The sequence below is a fragment of the Apodemus sylvaticus genome, chromosome 19, assembly GCF_947179515.1.
Source record: "Apodemus sylvaticus chromosome 19, mApoSyl1.1, whole genome shotgun sequence".
Taxonomy (NCBI): domain Eukaryota; kingdom Metazoa; phylum Chordata; class Mammalia; order Rodentia; family Muridae; genus Apodemus; species Apodemus sylvaticus.
In genome coordinates, this window is record NC_067490.1 from 3,607,119 (window position 1) to 3,626,634 (window position 19,516).

Here is a 19,516-nt window from a genome sequence, read left to right on the forward strand (position 1 = left end):
TTCAAATTAAGCAAAAATGCCTCACACATGTTGCCCTCCATTTGGGGGTTTTAGTTAATCCCACATGTAGCTGACATCACAGAATCAACATCACAGGCCCTGTCAGAGTTCTGGAGCTGCTCTGTTTGCGGCTTTGCAGCTCCTTTTAGCACTCATGGCTCTGCCTCCTGCCTCCCCTCTCACAGGGAGTTTTCTTCCCACGGGTGGAGAAGCATGTGAAGTTCTTCTGGATGTAAGTTTGAGGAGAGCAGGGCAGCGTGAGACCTGAGACCCCTGGAGAAGTGCAGACAGGAAGGAGGCCCTGGGGCAGCTCAGCCAGCCTGGATCCCTTTACCCTCAGCTCTGTGGGCTCAGGCGCTGTCCTCTTCTGTTCCTCCACCAGGCGGCGCTGTTGCCCAAGACTGTGATGCTTCTCTTTCATCTTCCACAGGTGGGACCCTGGAGGGTCTGCAGTGGGAGGAAGATGGGGAAGGGGACACCTTTTTCTGCAGGGACACTCTGGATGTTGGGATGTCAGGGTCTGTTACAAGTTAGCATTCAAACATCTGAGTGGAATTTATCTTGTTCATGGGTAATCAAAAACTCACATTGGCTCAAGTGCAAAGAAGAGCACACACTGTGTCTTCTTCCTGGGATGATGCTGATCCACTGTGCACAGTAGGTCTATAAAATGAAATATCTTCTGTATTTTTAATTTTATGATTTTTTTAAGTTGTCTTTTCAGTAAAGTCTGTTTCAACCATCTTTTCCTGTCCTGTCCCAGAGCTCTGTTCATTGGCTGGTTGTGCAGATTTGTCTAAAGAGCCCTGTGTCCCCAGCTCCACTCCAGTTGTGTAGAAGAGAGAGGGAGTATTTTTCAAATCATATTTATAAAATGTTATTTTTATTAGATGCATTTGTTTTTTGTATGTGAGTGTGTAGTGCACTAGCACTGGATCCCTTGGAACTGAAGTTGCAGACGTTGACAGCCGCCATGTGCTGATGTCAGGGACTCAACCTGGATCCTCTGCAACAGCAGCAAGTGCTCGGAGCTGCTGAGCCATCTCCACAGCCACTGTTGCAATGTTTCCATCAGGAACCCACACAGCTGACCCACAGCACGCTGGCTGAGCACAGTGAGAGGAACTAGAGGCTCAGGAGGAGACAGTGCAGTGCAGAGCTCAGGAGGGAGGGTGCTGGGCACTGATGGGGTGAGGCCCGAGGGACAGAGACAGAGAGGGGCTGAGGAGAAGGAGACGGAGGCAAAGGGGAGATGCTAACTCAGCAGAGTCCCCTGTTTGAGGGCGTTTATGTACAGACTGCACTGGACACGTATCTGGACCCTGCTGGCCTCTTACAACCCATAGTGAACTCTGTGCTGATTTGAATGGTTCATAGGAATGAATAGTTCAAATCCCGCTGATGGAACTCTTGGGAAAGTATTGGGATGAGTGGCATGGTTGGAGAAGTGTCACTGGGGCATTGAGTTTTAAAACATTTCTAGGCTTCAGGCCCCTGTGTCAGGCTGTGCCCGGCTGACTGTGCAGTCAGGGACAGTGGCTTTGGCTGGGATTTAATGGCATGGGTGGAAGAAAGTTGGACCCAGGGGCCATTATAGAGCAGGTGAAAAGTGCAGATCACTGTAGCCAATCACCGGAGCTGCTGGAGATGACTGACAGGTGTTTCAGGAAGTGCATCTGGAAGCCTGGGGCTCCTTGGATAACTCAGAGCAGAAATGCATCACCACGTGCATGGACCGCTACATGGATGCCTTGAACACTGTGTCCCATGCCTGCAGCTCTCCACTGCAGAGGGAACAAGCCAACATGTGACTGAGACCTGTGCCTCAGGAAACTGTTCTCAGAAGAGAGCAAGGACCAGTGTGAGTGCAGGGACATGGCTGCCCCCACTGAGCTGTGACCTCATGAGAGCAGGCCAATAAATCCCTGCAGGGAGGGTGGGGGCTGAGAGACTCCCACTGTTTCCAGAGTCTGTGCCTCTGGTGTGCAGACAGAGCTGTGGACTTACACTGTTCCTCTGCTACACCTCTCCTCTGCCCTTATAGACTCAAACCCTCTGAAAGCACAGAACAGATTAAACACACATTTATAAGTAGCTGAGGTCACAGTGTCTTATCATAGTCATAGAAAAGTAACTAAAGCCATGGGGGATGACACAGGCCTTTAATGCCAGCATTCAGGATGCAAAGACAGGTGGAACTCTGTGAGTTCAAGGCCAGCCAGGTCTACATGGTAAATTCCAAGACAGCCAGAGCTGTGGAGACAGATGAAACCTAAGAGCATCAAGTCCCAGGGAAACAGGGAAGGCATCAGGTCAAACTCCACACAATCAAAAAAATGTATAAATTTAATTTTTCCACACACTACTCATCAGGGCTGAAACCTCACCGCACCAGTGTCTACTCTCTGGCATGAGAATCATCTTTCTTCCAGTGTCTACGCTGCACAGGCCTGAGGAACTCTGGGGCCAACTCTGTTATCAGATGCAGTGTCCCACACAGCTGTGACATTCGTGTCCCTCACCTCATCAGCTCACAGTGTGAGTGAAGGTCAGAGAGGGACTGAGAGGGTCACAGGTTACACAACTCCTACCACACTGTCATCAGTATTCTGTGTTAGAGTCGGTGACAGTTCCTCTCCACCTGTGACTGAGTCACTAAGGCCACTGTACCCTGGAAGTGCAGACACAGGGAAGTGCAGTGTAGACAGGGACCACTGCCCTGCTGTCTGTGGTCTTCACAAGGGTCTCTTCCCAGTGGACAAGGGGGTCTCCTGTGCTGAGAAAGTGACAATCCACATGGACAATCTCAGGACCTGGAATGAAGATCCTTGTAAAACACACCCACCTGGATTTGCTCCATCTGTGACCAAGAGGATCCTGAGTCCAACCCTGAGGCTGAGAAGACAGATCCTGAGGGAAGAGGCAGTGTCTCCTCTTTACAGGTTAGGGTCCTGCCCTCAGGCTTCAGAGTGTGGGCGGCTGTGATGGTTTGTATATGATTGGCACAGAAGTGACCCTATTGGGAGGTGTGGCCTTGTTAAGTAGGTGTGTCACTGTGGGTATGGGCTTAAGAACCTCACCCTAGTTGCCTGGAAGCCAGTCTTCTACTAGCAGCCTTCAGACGAAGATGCAGAACTCTCAGCTCCTCCTGTACCATGCCTGCCTGGATGCTGCCATGTTTCTGCACTGATGACAATGGACTGAACTTCTGAGCCTGTGAGCCAGCCCCAGTTAAATGCTGTCTTTTATGAAACTTGCATGGGTCACGGTGTCTGTTTACAGCAGTGAAACCCTAACTAAGACAGAAGTTGGTACCAGGAGTGGGGTACTGCTGTGATAGGCACGACCATGCTTTTGTTTGGAAGAATGTGGATTTGGGGACTTTGGGTTTGGAAAGCCATGAAATGCTTTAAGTGGGGCTTAATGGGCCAGCCTAGTAGGAATATGGAAGACAGTGGTGCTGGGGTCATTTGAACTGTGTAGGCCTGATGGCCCAAGAGCTTTCAGAGGAGAAGAACTTTAATATGTGGCTCAGTGACTGTTTTGGTGATGTTTTGGTGAAGAACATGGCTACTTTTTGCCATTGTCTGAAAAGACTGCCTAGGGCTAAGGTAAAGAGATTTATATTAATTGCATCTACAAAGGAAGTCTCAAAAAAGCTCAACAAAGACTTTGTTCTCTGGTTAAGTCTGATGAAGAGAATTTTGAACAAACATAGCAAGTCAGTATGAAACATCCCTCCATGGCCTCTGAATCAGCTCCTGCTTCATGACCTGCTTGAGTTCCAGTCCTGACTTCCTTTAGTGAAGAACAGCAACGTGGAAGTATAAGTGGAATAAACCCTTTCCTCCTCAACTTGCTTCTTGGTCATGATGTTTGTGCAGGAATAGAAACCCTGACTAAGACACAGCCCTCTGCAGGTGAACACACAGCCTGGTGTCTGTGGGGTCAATGTGGGGCTCGCAGGCCAGCACCTCTGCTTCAAGGAGAAGCTTCTTTCCACTGCAAATCCCCCCACCCCCAACCTCTTACTGTTGACACTCTATTCCCAGAAGTGGCTTTTCTTCTAGAAGACTCCAGGGTCTGACTTCTGAGAAGAAGAAGGAAGAGGAAGGGTGGAGGAGAGGACACAGGGAGTCTGGCTTGTGGATTTATCATGGTGTCCAGACAACTTCTGGGTCAGAATTCTGAGGTAGTGATGTCATGGGTGGGGAAGCGCAGGGTTGGGGATTCCCCATCTCTCCAGTTTCACTTCTGCTCCTAACCTGTGTCAGGTCCACAGGTCCATCTGCCAGGACACTGATGACAAGCTGACAGTTCTCAGCCCACCCCCCACCCCACCCCACCCTGCAATTGGGTGGCAAAATCCTGGGAAACCAAACAGCATTTCCGTGGCCCTGGTTATAAATTCCACGCAGCCCGCGGGACTCAGATGCCCTGGATCCAAGATGGGTGCGATGGCACCTTGCATGATCCTCCTGCTGCTGGTGGCAGCCCTGGCCCCAGCCCAGACCTGCTCGGGTGAGTGCGGGGTCAGGAGGGAAATGGCCTCTTTGGGGAGGGGCGGGGACTTTACAGGGAAAGCAGTGTCCCAGTGTCGCCCACCGGACCCTCCGCCCCTTCTCCACCCGCGTCCCGAGCCCCGCGCCCTGCTCCCCTCCCGGCCCGCGCACCCGCCCGGGGTCCCGGGAGGAGGTCGAGGTCTCACCGCGCGCCGCCCCCAGGCTCACACTCGCTGCGGTATTTCGAGACGGCCGTGTCCCGGCCTGGCCTCGGGGATCCCCGGTTCATTATCGTCGCCTACTTGGACGACACACAATTCGGGCGCTTCGACAGTGACGCGGAGAATCCGAGGGCGGAACCGTGCACATCGTGGGCTGAGCAGGAGGAGCCGAAGCATTTGGAGCAGCAAACACAGATCGCCAAGAGACAAGAGCAGATTTTCCGTGTGAACTTGAAGACACTGCTCCACTACTACAACCAGAGAGAGGGCGGTGAGTGACCCCAGCTGGGAGGTCACCACCCCTCCAGGTCTCTACACGGGGGACAGAAACTTCCAGGGAACCAAGTCTTAGGTTCAGACCAGTTTCCCATTCAGTTTGGAGGAGTCTGCAGCTTATGCAGGGATGATCCTGGGACAGGGCGAGTGGGCGGGGCCGGTGTGGGTGGGCGGGGCCGGTGTGGGTGAGCTGGGATGACCACGGGGTCCCCGCAGGCTCTCACACACTACAGGGGATGTTTGGTTGTGACTTGGACTTGGACGGGCGCCTCCTCGGCGGGTACATGCAGGACGCCTACGATGGCCACGATTACATCGCCCTGAACGAAGACCTGAAAACGTGGACGGCGGCGGACATGGCGGCACAGATCACCCGACTCAAGTGGGAGCAGGCTGGTGAAGCAGAGGGAGCCAGGGCCTACTTGGAGGGCACGTGCGTGGAGTGGCTCCGCAGATACCTGGAGCGCGGGAAGGAGACGCTGCTGCGCACAGGTGCAGGGGCCGCGGGCAGCTCCTCCCTCTGCCCTCGGGCTGGGGCTCAGTCCTGGGGAAGAAGAAACCCTCAGTTGGGGCGATGCCCCTGTCTCAGAGTGGAGACAGTGTCCCTGGGTCTCCTGATCCTCATCACAGTGACTGCACTGCCTCTCCCAGGGCTCAGCCTCCTCCCTGGACAGTGCCCAGGCTGTGTCAGGAGGGAAGGAGAGAATTTCCCCCACTTAGCAATGGCGGCTCCCTGCAGTCTGAAGCCTCTGTCAGCCATGGCCTCTCCCAGGCCGGGTTCTCTGCCCACACCCACTGTCTGTGGACACTGACTACTGTCATGCTGAGTGTGTCAGCCCTCACACCTCAGGACCGGAATTCCGTCTCCTTTACCTGATGGGAGACATGGACTCCCCTACACTAGGCTGGTTCCCCAGTTTCTAGAACTTTCCAAAGAATACATTCTCACAGATCCCTCCCTGTCTGCAGGGTTTGCATCCCTTCCACAACCCAACTCTATCTATTCCTACAGTGGTGAGTGGTCACAGGAGCCCTTATAGGGTGCCCTGGAGAAATATAAACCATGGAATTTCCTTTTTAATTTTTTAATTTTTATTATTATTATTATTATTAGGTTTTTCGAGACAGGGTTTCTCTGTGTAGCCATGGCTGTCCTGTAGATCAGGCTGGCCTCGAACTCAGAAATCTGCCTGCCTCTGCCGCCCAAGTGCTGGGATTAAAGGCGTGCGCCACCATCACCCGGCTTTCTTTGTTTCTCTTTTCTTTATCTTCTTTCTTTTTTCTTTACCTTTTTTTCGGTGGGGTGGGGGGGGGGTGGAGAAGGTCTTATTTTGCTTCTAGTCAGTTTTTGTCACTGCACTGGAGTGGTCCTGTTTCTCCATGCCCTTGTGTTATCATTGGTATCAGTCTCCACAAGTGCCAGGGGAAACTGCTAACCTGGATAATTAGACAAGTTAAACCAGGGTTTCCATTAAAGAAGAGCTTCTTGTGATCTTAGACTGTTTCCTGTCAGAACTAAACATCCAGAGCCTCCTGATCTTCCTCTGCCCCACAAGTTACAGTGCTTCCCTAGTGAATCAGGAATTGGACTCTGAGAGACAGGGTCTTCTGCCATCCAGGGCTGGAGTGAGAGGGAAGATCCTCACACCCTGTGAGCCCGCTGTGTTCAGTGAGTGCTGCACTAGGGTCCACAGCACACTCCAGGGATCCTGTGTGACACATCTGTACCTTGTCCCCCTGAGGCAGGGGCTGGGAGTCATTTTCTCTGGCTGAGTGTCAGAGGTTCACCACATTTCTGCTATACACTGTGTGATGGCTGCTCACTTGGACTGACAGTTCTGCTCGTCAGCAAGATGACCACAGGGTTACATCCTTCCAGTAGTATACGGCTATAATTTCTAATTTTGATGTGAACTCAAACACATATTACATTACTTATTTTCCATCCCATCTTCCATTCTGTGACTACCTGTCTCATGCTATAGAGCATCACATAAGGACGACCATGCTGACCCACTGGCTCATGTGGATTCCCTCTTAGCTTCTGAGTCCCCCAGGAACATGTGCAGTTCTGTGCTGAGGGGACCAGCTCTGCCTGCAGGTCACTAGTGCAATGACAGTCAAAGTGTCAAACAGACACATAGTTCAGGGTCATCATTGATTTAACTGTGTCTTGTGTAGATTACCATTTTTCTTGTTAATTGTGGGATTTCTTAAATCATCCACACAGATCCCCCAAAGGCACATGTGACCCATCACCCCAGACCTGAAGGTGATGTCACCCTGAGGTGCTGGGCCCTGGGCTTCTACCCTGCTGACATCACCCTGACCTGGCAGTTGAATGGGGAGGAGCTGACCCAGGACATGGAGCTTGTGGAGACCAGGCCTGCAGGGGACGGAACCTTCCAGAAGTGGGCATCTGTGGTGGTATCTCTTGGAGGAGCAGAATTACACATGCCATGTGCAGCATGAGGGGCTGTCTGAGCCCCTCACCCTGAGATTGGGTAAGGAGGGTGTGGGTGCAGAGCTGAGGTCAGGGAAAGCTGGAGCCTTCTGCAGACCCTAAGCAGGTCAGGGCTGAGAGCTGGGGTCATGACCCTCACCTTCATTTCCTGTGTCTGTCCTTCCCAGAGCCTCCTCCATCTGCTGACTCCAACATGGTGATCATTGCTGTTCTGGTTGTCCTTGGAGCTGTGGCCATCATTGGAGCTGTGGTGGCTTTTGTGATGAAGAGGAGGAAAAACACAGGTAGGAAAGGGCAGGGTCTGAGTTTTCTCTCAGCCTCTTTGAAGTGTGCTCTGCCCATCAATGGAAATCACAGCCACACCCACATTGCTACTATCTCCACCTGGGTCTGCTGTCAGTTCTGGGAACTTCCTAGTGTCAAGATCTTCCTTGAACTCTCACAGCTTTCCTTCTCACAGGTGGACAAGGAGGAGACTATGCTCCAGCTCCAGGTTAGTGTGGGGACAGGATTGTCCTGGGGACATTGGAGTGAAGCTGGGGATGTTGCGAGCTCTGGGAATCCATAATAGCTCCTCCAGAGACATCTTCTGGGGCCTCAGTTGTACCGTGATATTAATACGTATTTGTACAGATACATTTTTTTAGCCATAGGCAGGGACAGCCTAAAGCACTGATATGTCTCTCCCAGATTGTAAAGGTGACACTCTGGGGTCTGACTGGGGAGGGGCAATGTGGACATGATTGGGTTTCAGGGACTCCCAGAATTCCCTGGGAGCAGTGGGTTGTTGGGATGTTGACTTCACAGTGATGGTTCATGACTTTCATTCTCTAGCATGAAGACAGCTGCCTGGAGTGAACTGAGTGACAGCCAGTGTGTTCAGGTCTCTCCTGTGACACCCAGAGCCCTCAGTTCTCTTTAGACAACAGTGTCTGATGTTCCCTGTGAGCCTCGGGGCTCAATGTGAAGAACTGTGGAGCCCAGCCTGCCCTGCACACAGGACCCTGTCCCTGCACTGCCCTGTGTTCCCTTCCACAGCCAACCTTCCTGGTCCAGCCACACACTGGGGGACATCTGCATCCTGTCAGCTCCATGCTGCCCTGAGCTGCAGCTCCTCACTTCTACACTGAGAATGAGAATCTGAATGTGAACTTGATTGTTCACATCATGACCTGAGGGTCGATTGCTCGTTAATGTCATTGATTGAGAATACTTAAGAGTTTTATTTGAAGAAATACATGGCAGATGGAGAACCTTCCAGAATCTGTGTCACTACACTGTGTGTTTTTGGGACAGGATGAGGCTGTGGGAGCTGAGTGTGACAGGGCTGTGCCCATGTTGTCTCACTGTGCTGCTATCTCTGATGTGGTCGCGCCTCAGCTCTGTTACCTCTGAGCTGTGCTCTCTCCATCACTATGAAGCACATGCTGAGATTCTGTGATCACAATGACACTGGAATGTCAGAGCCTTGTTGTGACCCCAGGATTATGAGCACCAAGTACAAAAGAACAGACTCAATTGGGGATTCTTTAATGTGCCAGGTGCACAAGATAAGACACACTACATTTCCTCCCACCCATTTGCTCTAGCTTCTAATGATGCAGTCCTGAAGCTGCCCTGGGTGCTCCCTGTCCCCTGCTACTGTGGTGATTTCTGCCTCTCCTTCTCTCCATCGTCTTTTCCAGGGTTCTCAGGTGTCTGGTGTGACCTGTCTGCTCATCTCTCAGGAGCACATCCACAGCTGGGATAAGACCTGACAGAAATGCTTCTCTCTCCTGTAACTTGGGTGCCAAATCCTATACCTGAAATATCTTATCTTTTACATATTGGGCTCTGGAGTTAAATCCCTGAAGTCTTAGTCTCTGTTTCCAGCTCTGTGGACCTTTAGTTTGCAGCCCAAAGTCCTGCTAATCGGCCGGTTATTGCTCTGCATTTAGATGTGTCTGTATTGCAGGAGACCAAAGTCCCTCTTATAGGCCTGTATACATTTAATTTATCTCATATTAATACCAATAAGGACACAGGACACATAAACTGAGGTAAAACCCTGCCAGCTCAGTGAGGAAACTTTATTTTCTTAACTATTTATAAGATTCTGTTTACAAGCCTGATTCTACAACTAAACTTTAGAAATCTTTAGAAATCTCTGTGTGTCATTCTACCAAGCCAGTCTGCCTTTCTCTTGAGCTCTACCAACCCTGAGGAGGTTCCTTAGCTTTCTTTCCTAGATTTCTGTTTTACCTGTGTCTTACCAATTGCTCCTTTGCTGTTGTTGCAAGCCCAAAGAGAAAATCCCTATTCCATAAAGGATCTTAAAAGCTGAGAGAAATATATATATATATATATATAGGTTTTTTGGATTTTTTTTTTCCCGAAACAGGGTTTCTCTGTATAGCCCTGGCTGTCCTGGAACTCACTCTGTTGACCAGGCTGGCCTCGAACTCAGAGATCTGCCTGCCTCTGCCTCCCAGAGTGCTGGGATTACAGGTGTGTGCCACCACTGCCTGACTGAGAGAAAAAGAGAAAGGAAGTGAAACAGACCAACAGCGAGAGAGAGAGAGAGAGAGAGAGAGAGAGAGAGAGAGAGAGAGAGCTGTCAAATGTCCAATTGTTTATAAAAGAAGTCTCTAGCTCCTCCCCTATACCCTTGGCAGGTAGAGCCATGTCATTGTCTTGGTGGGGTGGGGGAAAGCTCCAGGAAAATCCAGTAGAGTCTGAAAGACTGAACCCTTTCACATTTGGGGGGGGGCAGCACAAGACCACCTGCTGACTTGCCTGGGGGTCACAGGACAAAGACCACAAGCCCTCTCCCATGCACCTTGCCTTAAAATAAGCAGGCACTTTCCATTCTTCAGTGTTCTTATCATGGAGAATTTAGAGGCACCCGAACTACAGCTCTTCAGGCCACATATAACTGCATCTGCCAAATGCAATGTCTAATTAGGCTTTTATATTTTGCTAACATTTAGGTTTCCTATGTACAATAATAAAATATTCTGTGACATAGGCCTGTCAGTGCTTAGGAACTGAACATGTCTGATGCAGGCTTTTCTGGCTGGCAGGGAAGGCAGGGACTGGTCAGGCTCTCTTCTTTGCTCTTTCTGGGTCTGTGGCCAAGTTTTCGTTAGACCTCCCCCTGACAACTCTGAGTTTTATTACTTATGTTACTATCCACAGCTTTTGTGTCCTCTGGAAGTATAAACAATCATCATCCCAGCACCATACACTCACTGACTTCCATTCTGATGCTAACACATCCTTATAGTGTATAGGTTGATTTAATTCTACAGAGTTTTCCTTGATCCAGTGTCTCTCAGCTGCTGTTCTTTCTTGTTAATGCTCAGGAAATATGAAGTTAGTGGAGCACAATCTATTCCACCCCTGGGTCTTATTTCTTTCTTTCTGTTTTACTGGTGTGTTCCTTATGGTGTTTCTAGAACTGATCGTCTTGCAGCATTGTGTGGTGTAGCTGTAATGTACTTTACCATGTGCAAAGAGTTGCTGCGTCTTATTGGAGACATGTGCAGGGCATTGTCAGTCCTGGTTTGTACATATTCCCACAGGTGCCATTACTTCTAGTAAATGTGTAATTGCGGAATTATTATTTTCAGAACTCAAAGCAGTTGCACATTGGAAATCCAAGTATGTTTCTGTGTTATATAAACTTTAGTTTTCCAAATTCTGCAAACTGAAACACATCCATCTGCCAGATTTCATTTTTTATTTATTTATTTTGGTGCCCTGAGCATTTCTTCTAGTGAGTACTGGAGTTTAGTTCTACAAAAAACACGACATTTCTTTATAAATTCCTTGGCTTGTTGCCAGGTGATAGAAATTTTTTCTTTACACCTTAACTATTAACATGTTGTTTTTCATGAGTATCTGAGGTGTCTAACACATTTCCTATGAATAATTGGTTAATTTCTTCATTTCCTTGTTTTAATGGACCTGGCAAGCCTGTGAGAGACTGAATATGGGTGACATACCATGGGTAGTTTCTATTTCTGACGGCCTGTTGCAGTTGCAAAATACCGAGGTTAACTCTGAATTATCCAGAATAAATTCAGCAGTTGCTATGTGCAGAACAACTCTGTCTGCATATTGAAACTCAGTGGCTATACTAAGAGATTCAGGAAAATCTGATAATACCATAAGGATTACACACAACGCTGATATTTTAACTGAAGCATTTGGGCTTTGAATCACTTTGCTTATTTTTTCCTTACTTATAGCAGCCATTTCCAACGTTTTTGCATTCGTATGGAATAGTGCCCCAGGAATTAGCATTACCTTTACAATACATGGACAGTCAAATTTGTTCTTCCCCCTCCCCCATCCCCACCCCAGAGACAGGGTTTCTCTGTATAGCCCTGGCTGTCCTGGAACTCACTCTGTAGACCAGGCTGGCCTCGAACTCAGAAATCCACCTGCCTCTGCCTCCCAAGTGCTGGGATTACAGGTATGTGCCACCACCGCCCAGCTAAATTTGTTCTTTTTATTAGGGAAAGTTGCTTTCTTTTAGGATATTTGTTAATTTCTTCCAAATACTTGTTACAAACTCTTTGCCAATCTTCAATGATTACTCATAATGGTGTAATCTCCATATTAGTGTAAGGCTCTATAATTTTTGCTTGGGACAATTACTGACAATTGGCAGAGCTGTACTTTTGCAATTAAATCAGAAACTTTTTTAATATAAGCCTTTAACTTTTCTCTTTGTGTGTTAAGAAGATCTATTCTAAAATACTACTTCTCTTTTCATAATGATCCTAGTAGGAGAAGGAGTTGAAGGCAAAATAACCAAAATACAGTCCAGTTTGGGATCTATGCTATCCACATATACACCTTCCAGTCTCTTTTCTATTAAGGTTACCTCTTTTTCTTCTTATTGGTTAGCTGCCTTGGACTGTCTATGTCTGAATCTACTTGCAACATTTGAAACAAATTACTAATCCAATGGTGGGCCAGAGCCAATTGGTATCTCCCATTAATTTTTAAAAATCATTGAGATTTCACAAGTGATTTTTTTCAAATCTGTACCCTCTGCAGGTGAATATTCTGTTGACTTATTTTATAGCATAGCTAGTGAATGGAATCTCCTCTCTGTATTATATTTTTTTTCAGAAGTAATCTCCAAACCTCAACAAAGCAAAATTCTTTGGGTTTTACCAAACAATTTCTCTAAAATGTCTACATCAGAATCAGCCCTCAGAATATTATACATGTAACGGTAAATAATGGATTGAAGAAATTGCCTACAAATTATTTCTAGCAGTTGTTACATTAAATATGACACAGGGTTAGACTGTTTAACATGCCCAGTGGGAGAACTTTCCACTGACATAATTTTACAGGCTGAGCATTGCTATAAGCAGGTAATATGAAGGCAATTTTTCCTTATCCTGCTATTGCAAGGGAAAAGAAAAAAAAAACAGCCTTTTAAATTAGTTACAGTCAATAAAGAAGATAAAGGAATTCCAGGCTGTAAGGACCCATTTGTTGGGATTGCTGTGGTGCTGATATGGATTCAAATCCTAAGTACTGGCCCACAAGATCTGGTTGCCCCAGGAGATGATCCTCATGCACATCCAGTGATGGTATGTAAGCATTGCCCTCCAAGTTAATTTGTCAATAAAAAGCTAAAGCCTGTGATTGGTCAATAGAGGGAGTAAGGCGGGACTTAAAGATTGAGTGAGGGGTCTTAGGAGAGAGGAGGAAAAGAAGAAAGAGGAGGAGGGGAGAAGGTCACCCTAAGAGTACATGGACCATGAGCACAGGGCCAGGACAGACAGCAAACAACAAGGGACATGTGGCCGGGGTGTAAGTCAGAATAGCTCCAAAACCTGCCCAATCTAAGCTTGCAGCTTTCTTTCTTTCTTCCTTTCTTACTTTCTTTCTTTTTTGGGTTTTTCAAAACTGGGTTTCTCTGTATAGCCCTGGCTGTCCTGGAACTCACTCTGTAGACCTCAAACTCAGAAATCTGCCTGCCTCTGCCTCCCAGAGTGCTGGAGCTTACAGCTTTCAAGTAAAATAGCAGGAAGCTGTGTCTTTTATATTCACAGGCTGGAATATGTCATTCTTTTATACCCTTTGGTTTAATTACTCTATTCATTGCTCTCAAATCTGTAAGCATCACCCCTACCCCAATTTCTTTTTTATAGCAGGTTCAGGGGAATCCCGTGGGCAGGTAGACTCCTCTGTGTGTTGGGCCCCAGCTGCTCTTGTCCCAGCTGATCAAGTGCCTGCAACTTTTCCTTAGAAAGAGATGCACACATGCTTGAGAGCCAACCATTTTACAGGTAGGGCTATACATTTAATTTTTTTAAACCTTGTTTTTAATTATGTTTTTTAAATGCTTTAACCTCTCTTTTAGCCCTTCCCCAACCCCAACCCCAGAACTAGCAGGAAAGAAAGGATACAGGGGAAGTGGACCTGTTTAGAAAGGTTTTTTGGAGTAACTCTCTCTGTGTTGTCTGGAAATCAGTGTTTAGTTCATAGGTTAGCAGCGGTTTCTCATCCATTCGCAAACATTTCAGGGATGCACTAGCAGTCTGGTTTGGCAGAGTCGGGAGAGCAAACACAATCAGCAGTGTGGCAGTGCCTAGCAGAGACAGCCAGGCCTCAGCCTGGAGGGACCCAGAGCCATGTCAGGAGAAGTTTTCAGCTGTGTCCCTTTCAAGGAAGCAAAGGTCAGCAAAGACTTGAGACCCACGAGCTCACTGCACTGGCAAGCCAAGCTCAGCCGAGTCAGGGTCAGCTGAGTCCTGTTTACACTCGCCAGACATCACGCATCTCCCACAGGTCTTGCCTCAACACGTCTCTTGCCTGCGCTTGTGTCTGTCTCAGCTGACATCACTCTGCCAATCAGCCTGAGTCTGCTAAGGCAAAAAGAAACTGTACCACAGCCCCACAGGACTTTTGGATCCCATCTCCCTATGGAGTCCCAACACATGCAGCTCAACCCCGAAATGTAAGGCAGCCAATACACGCGTGTCATTAGTGAAAAATCTTACACCACATGTCCTTTCGTGTTTGCTCCAGCAGAACAGCCTTTCACCTGTGCTGCTTCAGCAAACATTCCTGCAGGAGTCGGCCTCAGCCTTTCACACCCGTGTCCACTTTAACAAAACCTTCCTTCACGGGTTTGCCCCAGCAAAACCCCATCCAACACAACTGCTCTTCCAAAGAACCCTTAGTTTCCACTTCATAGGGGCCATTTCAGCAGTGACCCCTCTTAGAAATTTAGAAACCATCCCTGTTGTGTCTTGTTTTTGAACAACTGGCATAGTCTGTAGTTGTTTTGGATGACATTTTTCAATAATTTCCCCAAAAGCATCTTCCATTTCACCCCCTTTTTAGGGATTGGCTCTCATATTGTGGGAATATTAATCTCTGTTCTCTATTGTTGTAGTAAATCTCATCCCCATGAATTTATGGCTCTGTCAGCCACACGAGGTCTTAACTTTTCTATTTGACCTTCCGGTTCCACACATTTAACCCATCACACACTTGTTTTTACCTGAGATAACTCTTTCTATTCCTAGAAACTGAGTATAAACTTTTAAAAGTGGCCATTCTGAAATCAACAATTTGTGCCACATGATAGTTACATCCTGTATCCACAAAACCTATTTCAATGTGATTCACTTGATAACTCAATTTTGGCCTCTAGTCATTGACAGCTGTTTGCCAGAACACACATTCCCAACACTTCCAACCCTGCTGAGCTTTCTACAGGAGCAGCTTAGCCTCTGATGTAGGGAAACAGTGATGCTCACGATCCCATCACCTGTGCTAACTGACATGTCTCTTTTTACATAAGCCATTATTTCACTTATAGTTGAAATCTACAACTATAATTTGTGAATGAACAATCAATCCTTCGAGATTCAAACTGTTTCTTCCCAAGACTGTTCCTACTGTCCCTGAGGGCAAAAGACCACATCATCATATCTCCAGTAGTTATTTTATAACTTTCAGTCTTTAGGAAGAGTGTAAGATGTTTGTCTGTGGCCAAGTCTAGAGCAGCACTGGCTGCAATAGCATGCTTTAGATCTGCAACACTTGGTTGAGGATTTTCTGCCTACTCATTATTTCCTGGCTGACATGGGGCAAACAGCTTGTCCTTTATTCAGTTGAACTGGAGCTAGGTTCCCCATTTGTTTCCTGATGGCAAGAAAATGCTGTCAAGAAATCGCCTTGGCTATCTATCTAGGACCTGCGCTCCTTGGTCCAGTGGCAACCCTTCTTCTGTCACATTGCCTGAGCACTCCTGGAAGCCTAGGGTTTTCTCTGATTTATATTCAGAATATCCATTGCCCTTAGAGATGCCTGTTACAGTCCAAACTCTGCCATGGGATAACCAGGATTCTTTGGTCCAGGAAGGCACAGGTCCGGCGAGATGACAGACGGAAACAACCACACACACACAGAGGTGGTTGAATCTGAATGTATTTAGGAGCTTTAAAGCAAGGATTTTTATACACGAAGAGTTGGTATTACCATTTCAAAAGATGTAGCCAGTGAGGCAGGCACAATTATCATAACCATTTGATACAAGGAAATGCAAAATCAATCAGGTACAATGTTTCTCATGTAACAGATACAGAGGATAAATTTACAGATGCCGTCAAACTTCCTCATTAGAGTATAGGTCACTATTAGTTTACAGTAAACCTTCAGAGAGTTTGAAGTTTCTTTTTTCTTTTTTTGTTTTTTTCGAGACAGGGTTTCTCTGTATAGCCCTGGCTGTCCTGGAACTCACTCTGTAGACCAGGCTGGCTTCAAACTCAGAAATCTGCCTGCCTCTGCCTCCCAGAGTGCTGGGATTACAGGCGTGCGCCACCACCGCCTGGCGAATTTGAAGTTTCTTATACCCCCTGTATCTAAACAAGTTTTTGTGAGAAATCCTTATCTAACATTTAGCTTGTACCTTGTAAAAAACTTCCTGACTTAATCAATGCTTTCTGTACCAGAGTGCCAGAGCCACCCTCATCCACATATGCGCACAGCCATATAAGCCTGCATGTGGTTGGAAGGTTGTAATTATGTAAATGCCTATGAGGCAAAGCATTGCAATTCTTAAAAGGGAGTTTGGTGGTCAGTGAGTCACCTTCAAAGGCCAGGCTTTAGGAATCCCAGTGAAGAGAGAAAAGGAGGAAGTTCAGAGCAAACTGCTTCTTGAGAACTACAGGCCCTGCTCAATAGCTTGGTTTAGCTTGGTCCCAGCTACTGAGAAGGAGGAGAGTTTTGGAACTTGCCAAGTGAGATTTTTGGCTTCTGTACAGGGTGTTCCGCAAAATCCCAGGAGACATTTCCCCTCTCAGTCTGTAAAATTTGGTTATACAGAGTTCACTGGGGCCACTGCGGCAGATGCCTTGTTCACAATTTTGTTTCTGGTGAGCATGTTTCCCACGTTTAAAACACAGGGCATTTTGAGATCTGAGAACATTACCAGATGGTTCAAGGTCTTTTTGCTGTATTTCGCACAGTTAGAGCACCGTGCATGTTGAGATCTAAAACCTTTAGCTATGGCTCATTCAGTTACTGTGGCTTTATTTGGGCTAGAACCAATATCAGTATAGATGCTGTCCTCGTCTTTAAAGGCTAACGACATTTTCATTCCATGTTTGCATTTTCAGATGCAAAGATGGCAATTCGTACTTGTCTCACCCTAGGGTCTGACATGGTTTTGTTCACAGCTGAAACTAATCTTCACACACACACACACACACACACACACACAAAATCAGTGAAGGTTTCCCCTGAGACTTGTATAATTTTTCTAAATGATGTGGTGGACTTCTTTCCTGACAATTCAAATTTGTCTCATCTTCTTAACGCTCCTAAGCAACATCCTTCTAAGATTGTATCTTCAAATTGAACCCACTCTCGCATATCTGCCCATCCACCTGTCACCTGGACCTGTGCTATGTTAATTCCCCTGCTCCCTTGTGCTGATCCACATTCCTGGCTTCTCTCTCCATCATGGCAACCATTGCAGTGGAGGACCAGCCTCCAGTACAGCTGTTACCAGGCCCTCTCTGTCTTGGGGAGTAATTCTATGTTGACTAGTTTAATTATTTAGGGTTTGTTTCACACAGGACACGTGCTTCCCATAAGACATCCTAGCCTCTTTAAAATGCCTTATGTCCATCATTTCTACAGCATGCTATCCTGTTTTGTCATAACCTTGTGGATTACCTCCATTAGCAAGAATATGCCTGTAACTACTTGGAATGCTGTTGGTGATTCTGTGACACAGGACAGCCTGTCCTCACAAGGGGCTGAGTTTAGCCCTGTCTCCTGAACATGGCTGTCTCACCTGACCACCCTTCAGCTTTTCTATGTTGTTGACTTGCCTGCCCTCTGACACTGTTCCTTCCTCTCTTTCTACCTGGGGAAACTCACTCTCTCTGGTTCCATCTCTGGGAATGAACCTATTTGGTCTCCCTTTTCTTTCATTTTTTAAAAATAATTAAAAATATTTTTTTGTGTATATATGAGTAAACTTTACTATTGCTCGCTTCAGACATACTAAAAGAGGGTATTGGACCCCGTTACAGATAATTTAACCGTTTTTATTTTATGTGCAATGGTGTTTGAGGTACCAGATTCCCTGGAGCTGCAGTTACAGACAGCTGTGAGCAGTCATGTGGTTGCCCCGAATTGATCTCAGGACCCCTGGAAGAGCAGCCATCTCTCCAGTACCCCTCCCCTTTCTTGTGTTTTACATTCATCATCAAGTCTGTCTGTATTCTCAGTTTCTCTAGCTTCACAGCCAACTCTGTTACTATTTCAGAAAGGAGCGAGGAGCGAGGCCTCTTGTTTCCCTTTTCCCACAGTTGTTGATTCACCAGCTTCTCCATTTCTTTCGTATTTATTCCAGTTGCTCAGTCAAATCTTTGGTCCTTTTTATATACAATGTAGCCAGAAATGAGGGAAAAATGGAACAGAAAACTGCTGCTGAAAACCTTGTGGGAGCTGCCTCAAGAAGGAGCTGTTGTTGGTATTTTGAAACAAAGTATCCATCCTTCCTTTTACTGCCTTTGGCTCTCTGCTACTTGAAATCAAACCTCCCATTTTGCAATACTCCGGGTTGAATATAACTTGTAAAATGTGTGTGGGTTGTTTGTTTGTCTCTTTGTTTCTACAAACAGTAACAAGTTCTCTTAACTCCCTGCCAGCCTCCTCCTGGATTCCAGCCCAGCCTCTTCAAACATTTTCCCCACCGCTTCTCCCAAAGTTCTCCACCCATCTGCTTAAACAGCCCTTTCTCCCAATTTTCCCAATACCAGCACCTCCAAACTTAGGGACCATGAAGCACACTGCAAAATTGCTCAAAGCTGCAGCAGGCCCTGCCTTCTCACCCCAGCTTTAAGATGCCCCCACAGGAACTGTCAACATTGGTGGCTCCTGTGACAATGGCTGCACCAAGGCACCATCAGCCTGAAGCTATCACAGCAGCTGTCCCTGGCTGTGAATCTCTTTCCCCCTAAGCAGGAGCTGCCCCTCAGGAGCAGTCCATGATGGGGGCAACTCCTCTCCAGCCTCTCCCAGCAGCTCCACAGAGATAGTACCTCAGCAAAAGCCACCTGTGGCCAAGAAGGACTTCCCACCCAGGAGCTCATTACAGAGAAAGGGGGAGGGAGGCGCTGTGAAAAATATCTACCAATCTCTGAGCAAACAAAATGAGCAAAACCACAAGTTCCTGAGCTTCCCACAGAAACCCACCAACCCCTGAGCCGGAAACCTATCAATCCGTGTATAGGAAATCCTACCAGTCTCTCAAAATTTTTAGTGGGAAATATCCTGTATAGTTTTCAGCAACAGTTTTTTTCCTCCTTTCCTTCATTTTGTGCTATTTCATGTCTCAGGTGCCCTTCCGCTGGGACAGCTTCTTCCCTCAGAGCTGTGAGATTCCTGGGCTTCTGAGTCCTAGGATGCCCTCCTGTCTGAGCAGAAACACATATTTTGGTGCAGTGACTGGAATAGGCTCTCCTGGTGCCTGTGCTCTCCGCAGTCCTGGGGTCTGATTCGCACTAAGACCCTAT

General features: G+C 47.2%; 1 protein-coding gene and 2 pseudogenes across 4 annotated transcripts in view; all 3 read left to right on the forward strand.

Annotated features, from left to right (window-relative positions):
* LOC127669619 (H-2 class I histocompatibility antigen, D-B alpha chain-like) overlaps nucleotides 1–19,516 on the forward strand; it is a 450,763-nt gene that overhangs the window by 86,102 nt on the left and 345,145 nt on the right. The window contains exon 9 of one of the 4 annotated variants that reach the window (XM_052163738.1): nucleotides 8,347–8,640. Coding sequence is in view for 2 of the 4 variants with exons in the window: in XM_052163718.1 (XP_052019678.1) it covers nucleotides 8,163–8,206 (44 nt within the window). In the remaining 2 variants the exon portion in view is untranslated. The other 3 variants (XM_052163742.1, XM_052163718.1, XM_052163753.1) reach the window with 3 other exon arrangements.
* On the forward strand, nucleotides 568–1,811 carry LOC127670033 (mitochondrial import inner membrane translocase subunit Tim13-like; annotated as a pseudogene).
* Nucleotides 4,434–7,743, forward strand: LOC127669627 (H-2 class I histocompatibility antigen, Q10 alpha chain-like; annotated as a pseudogene).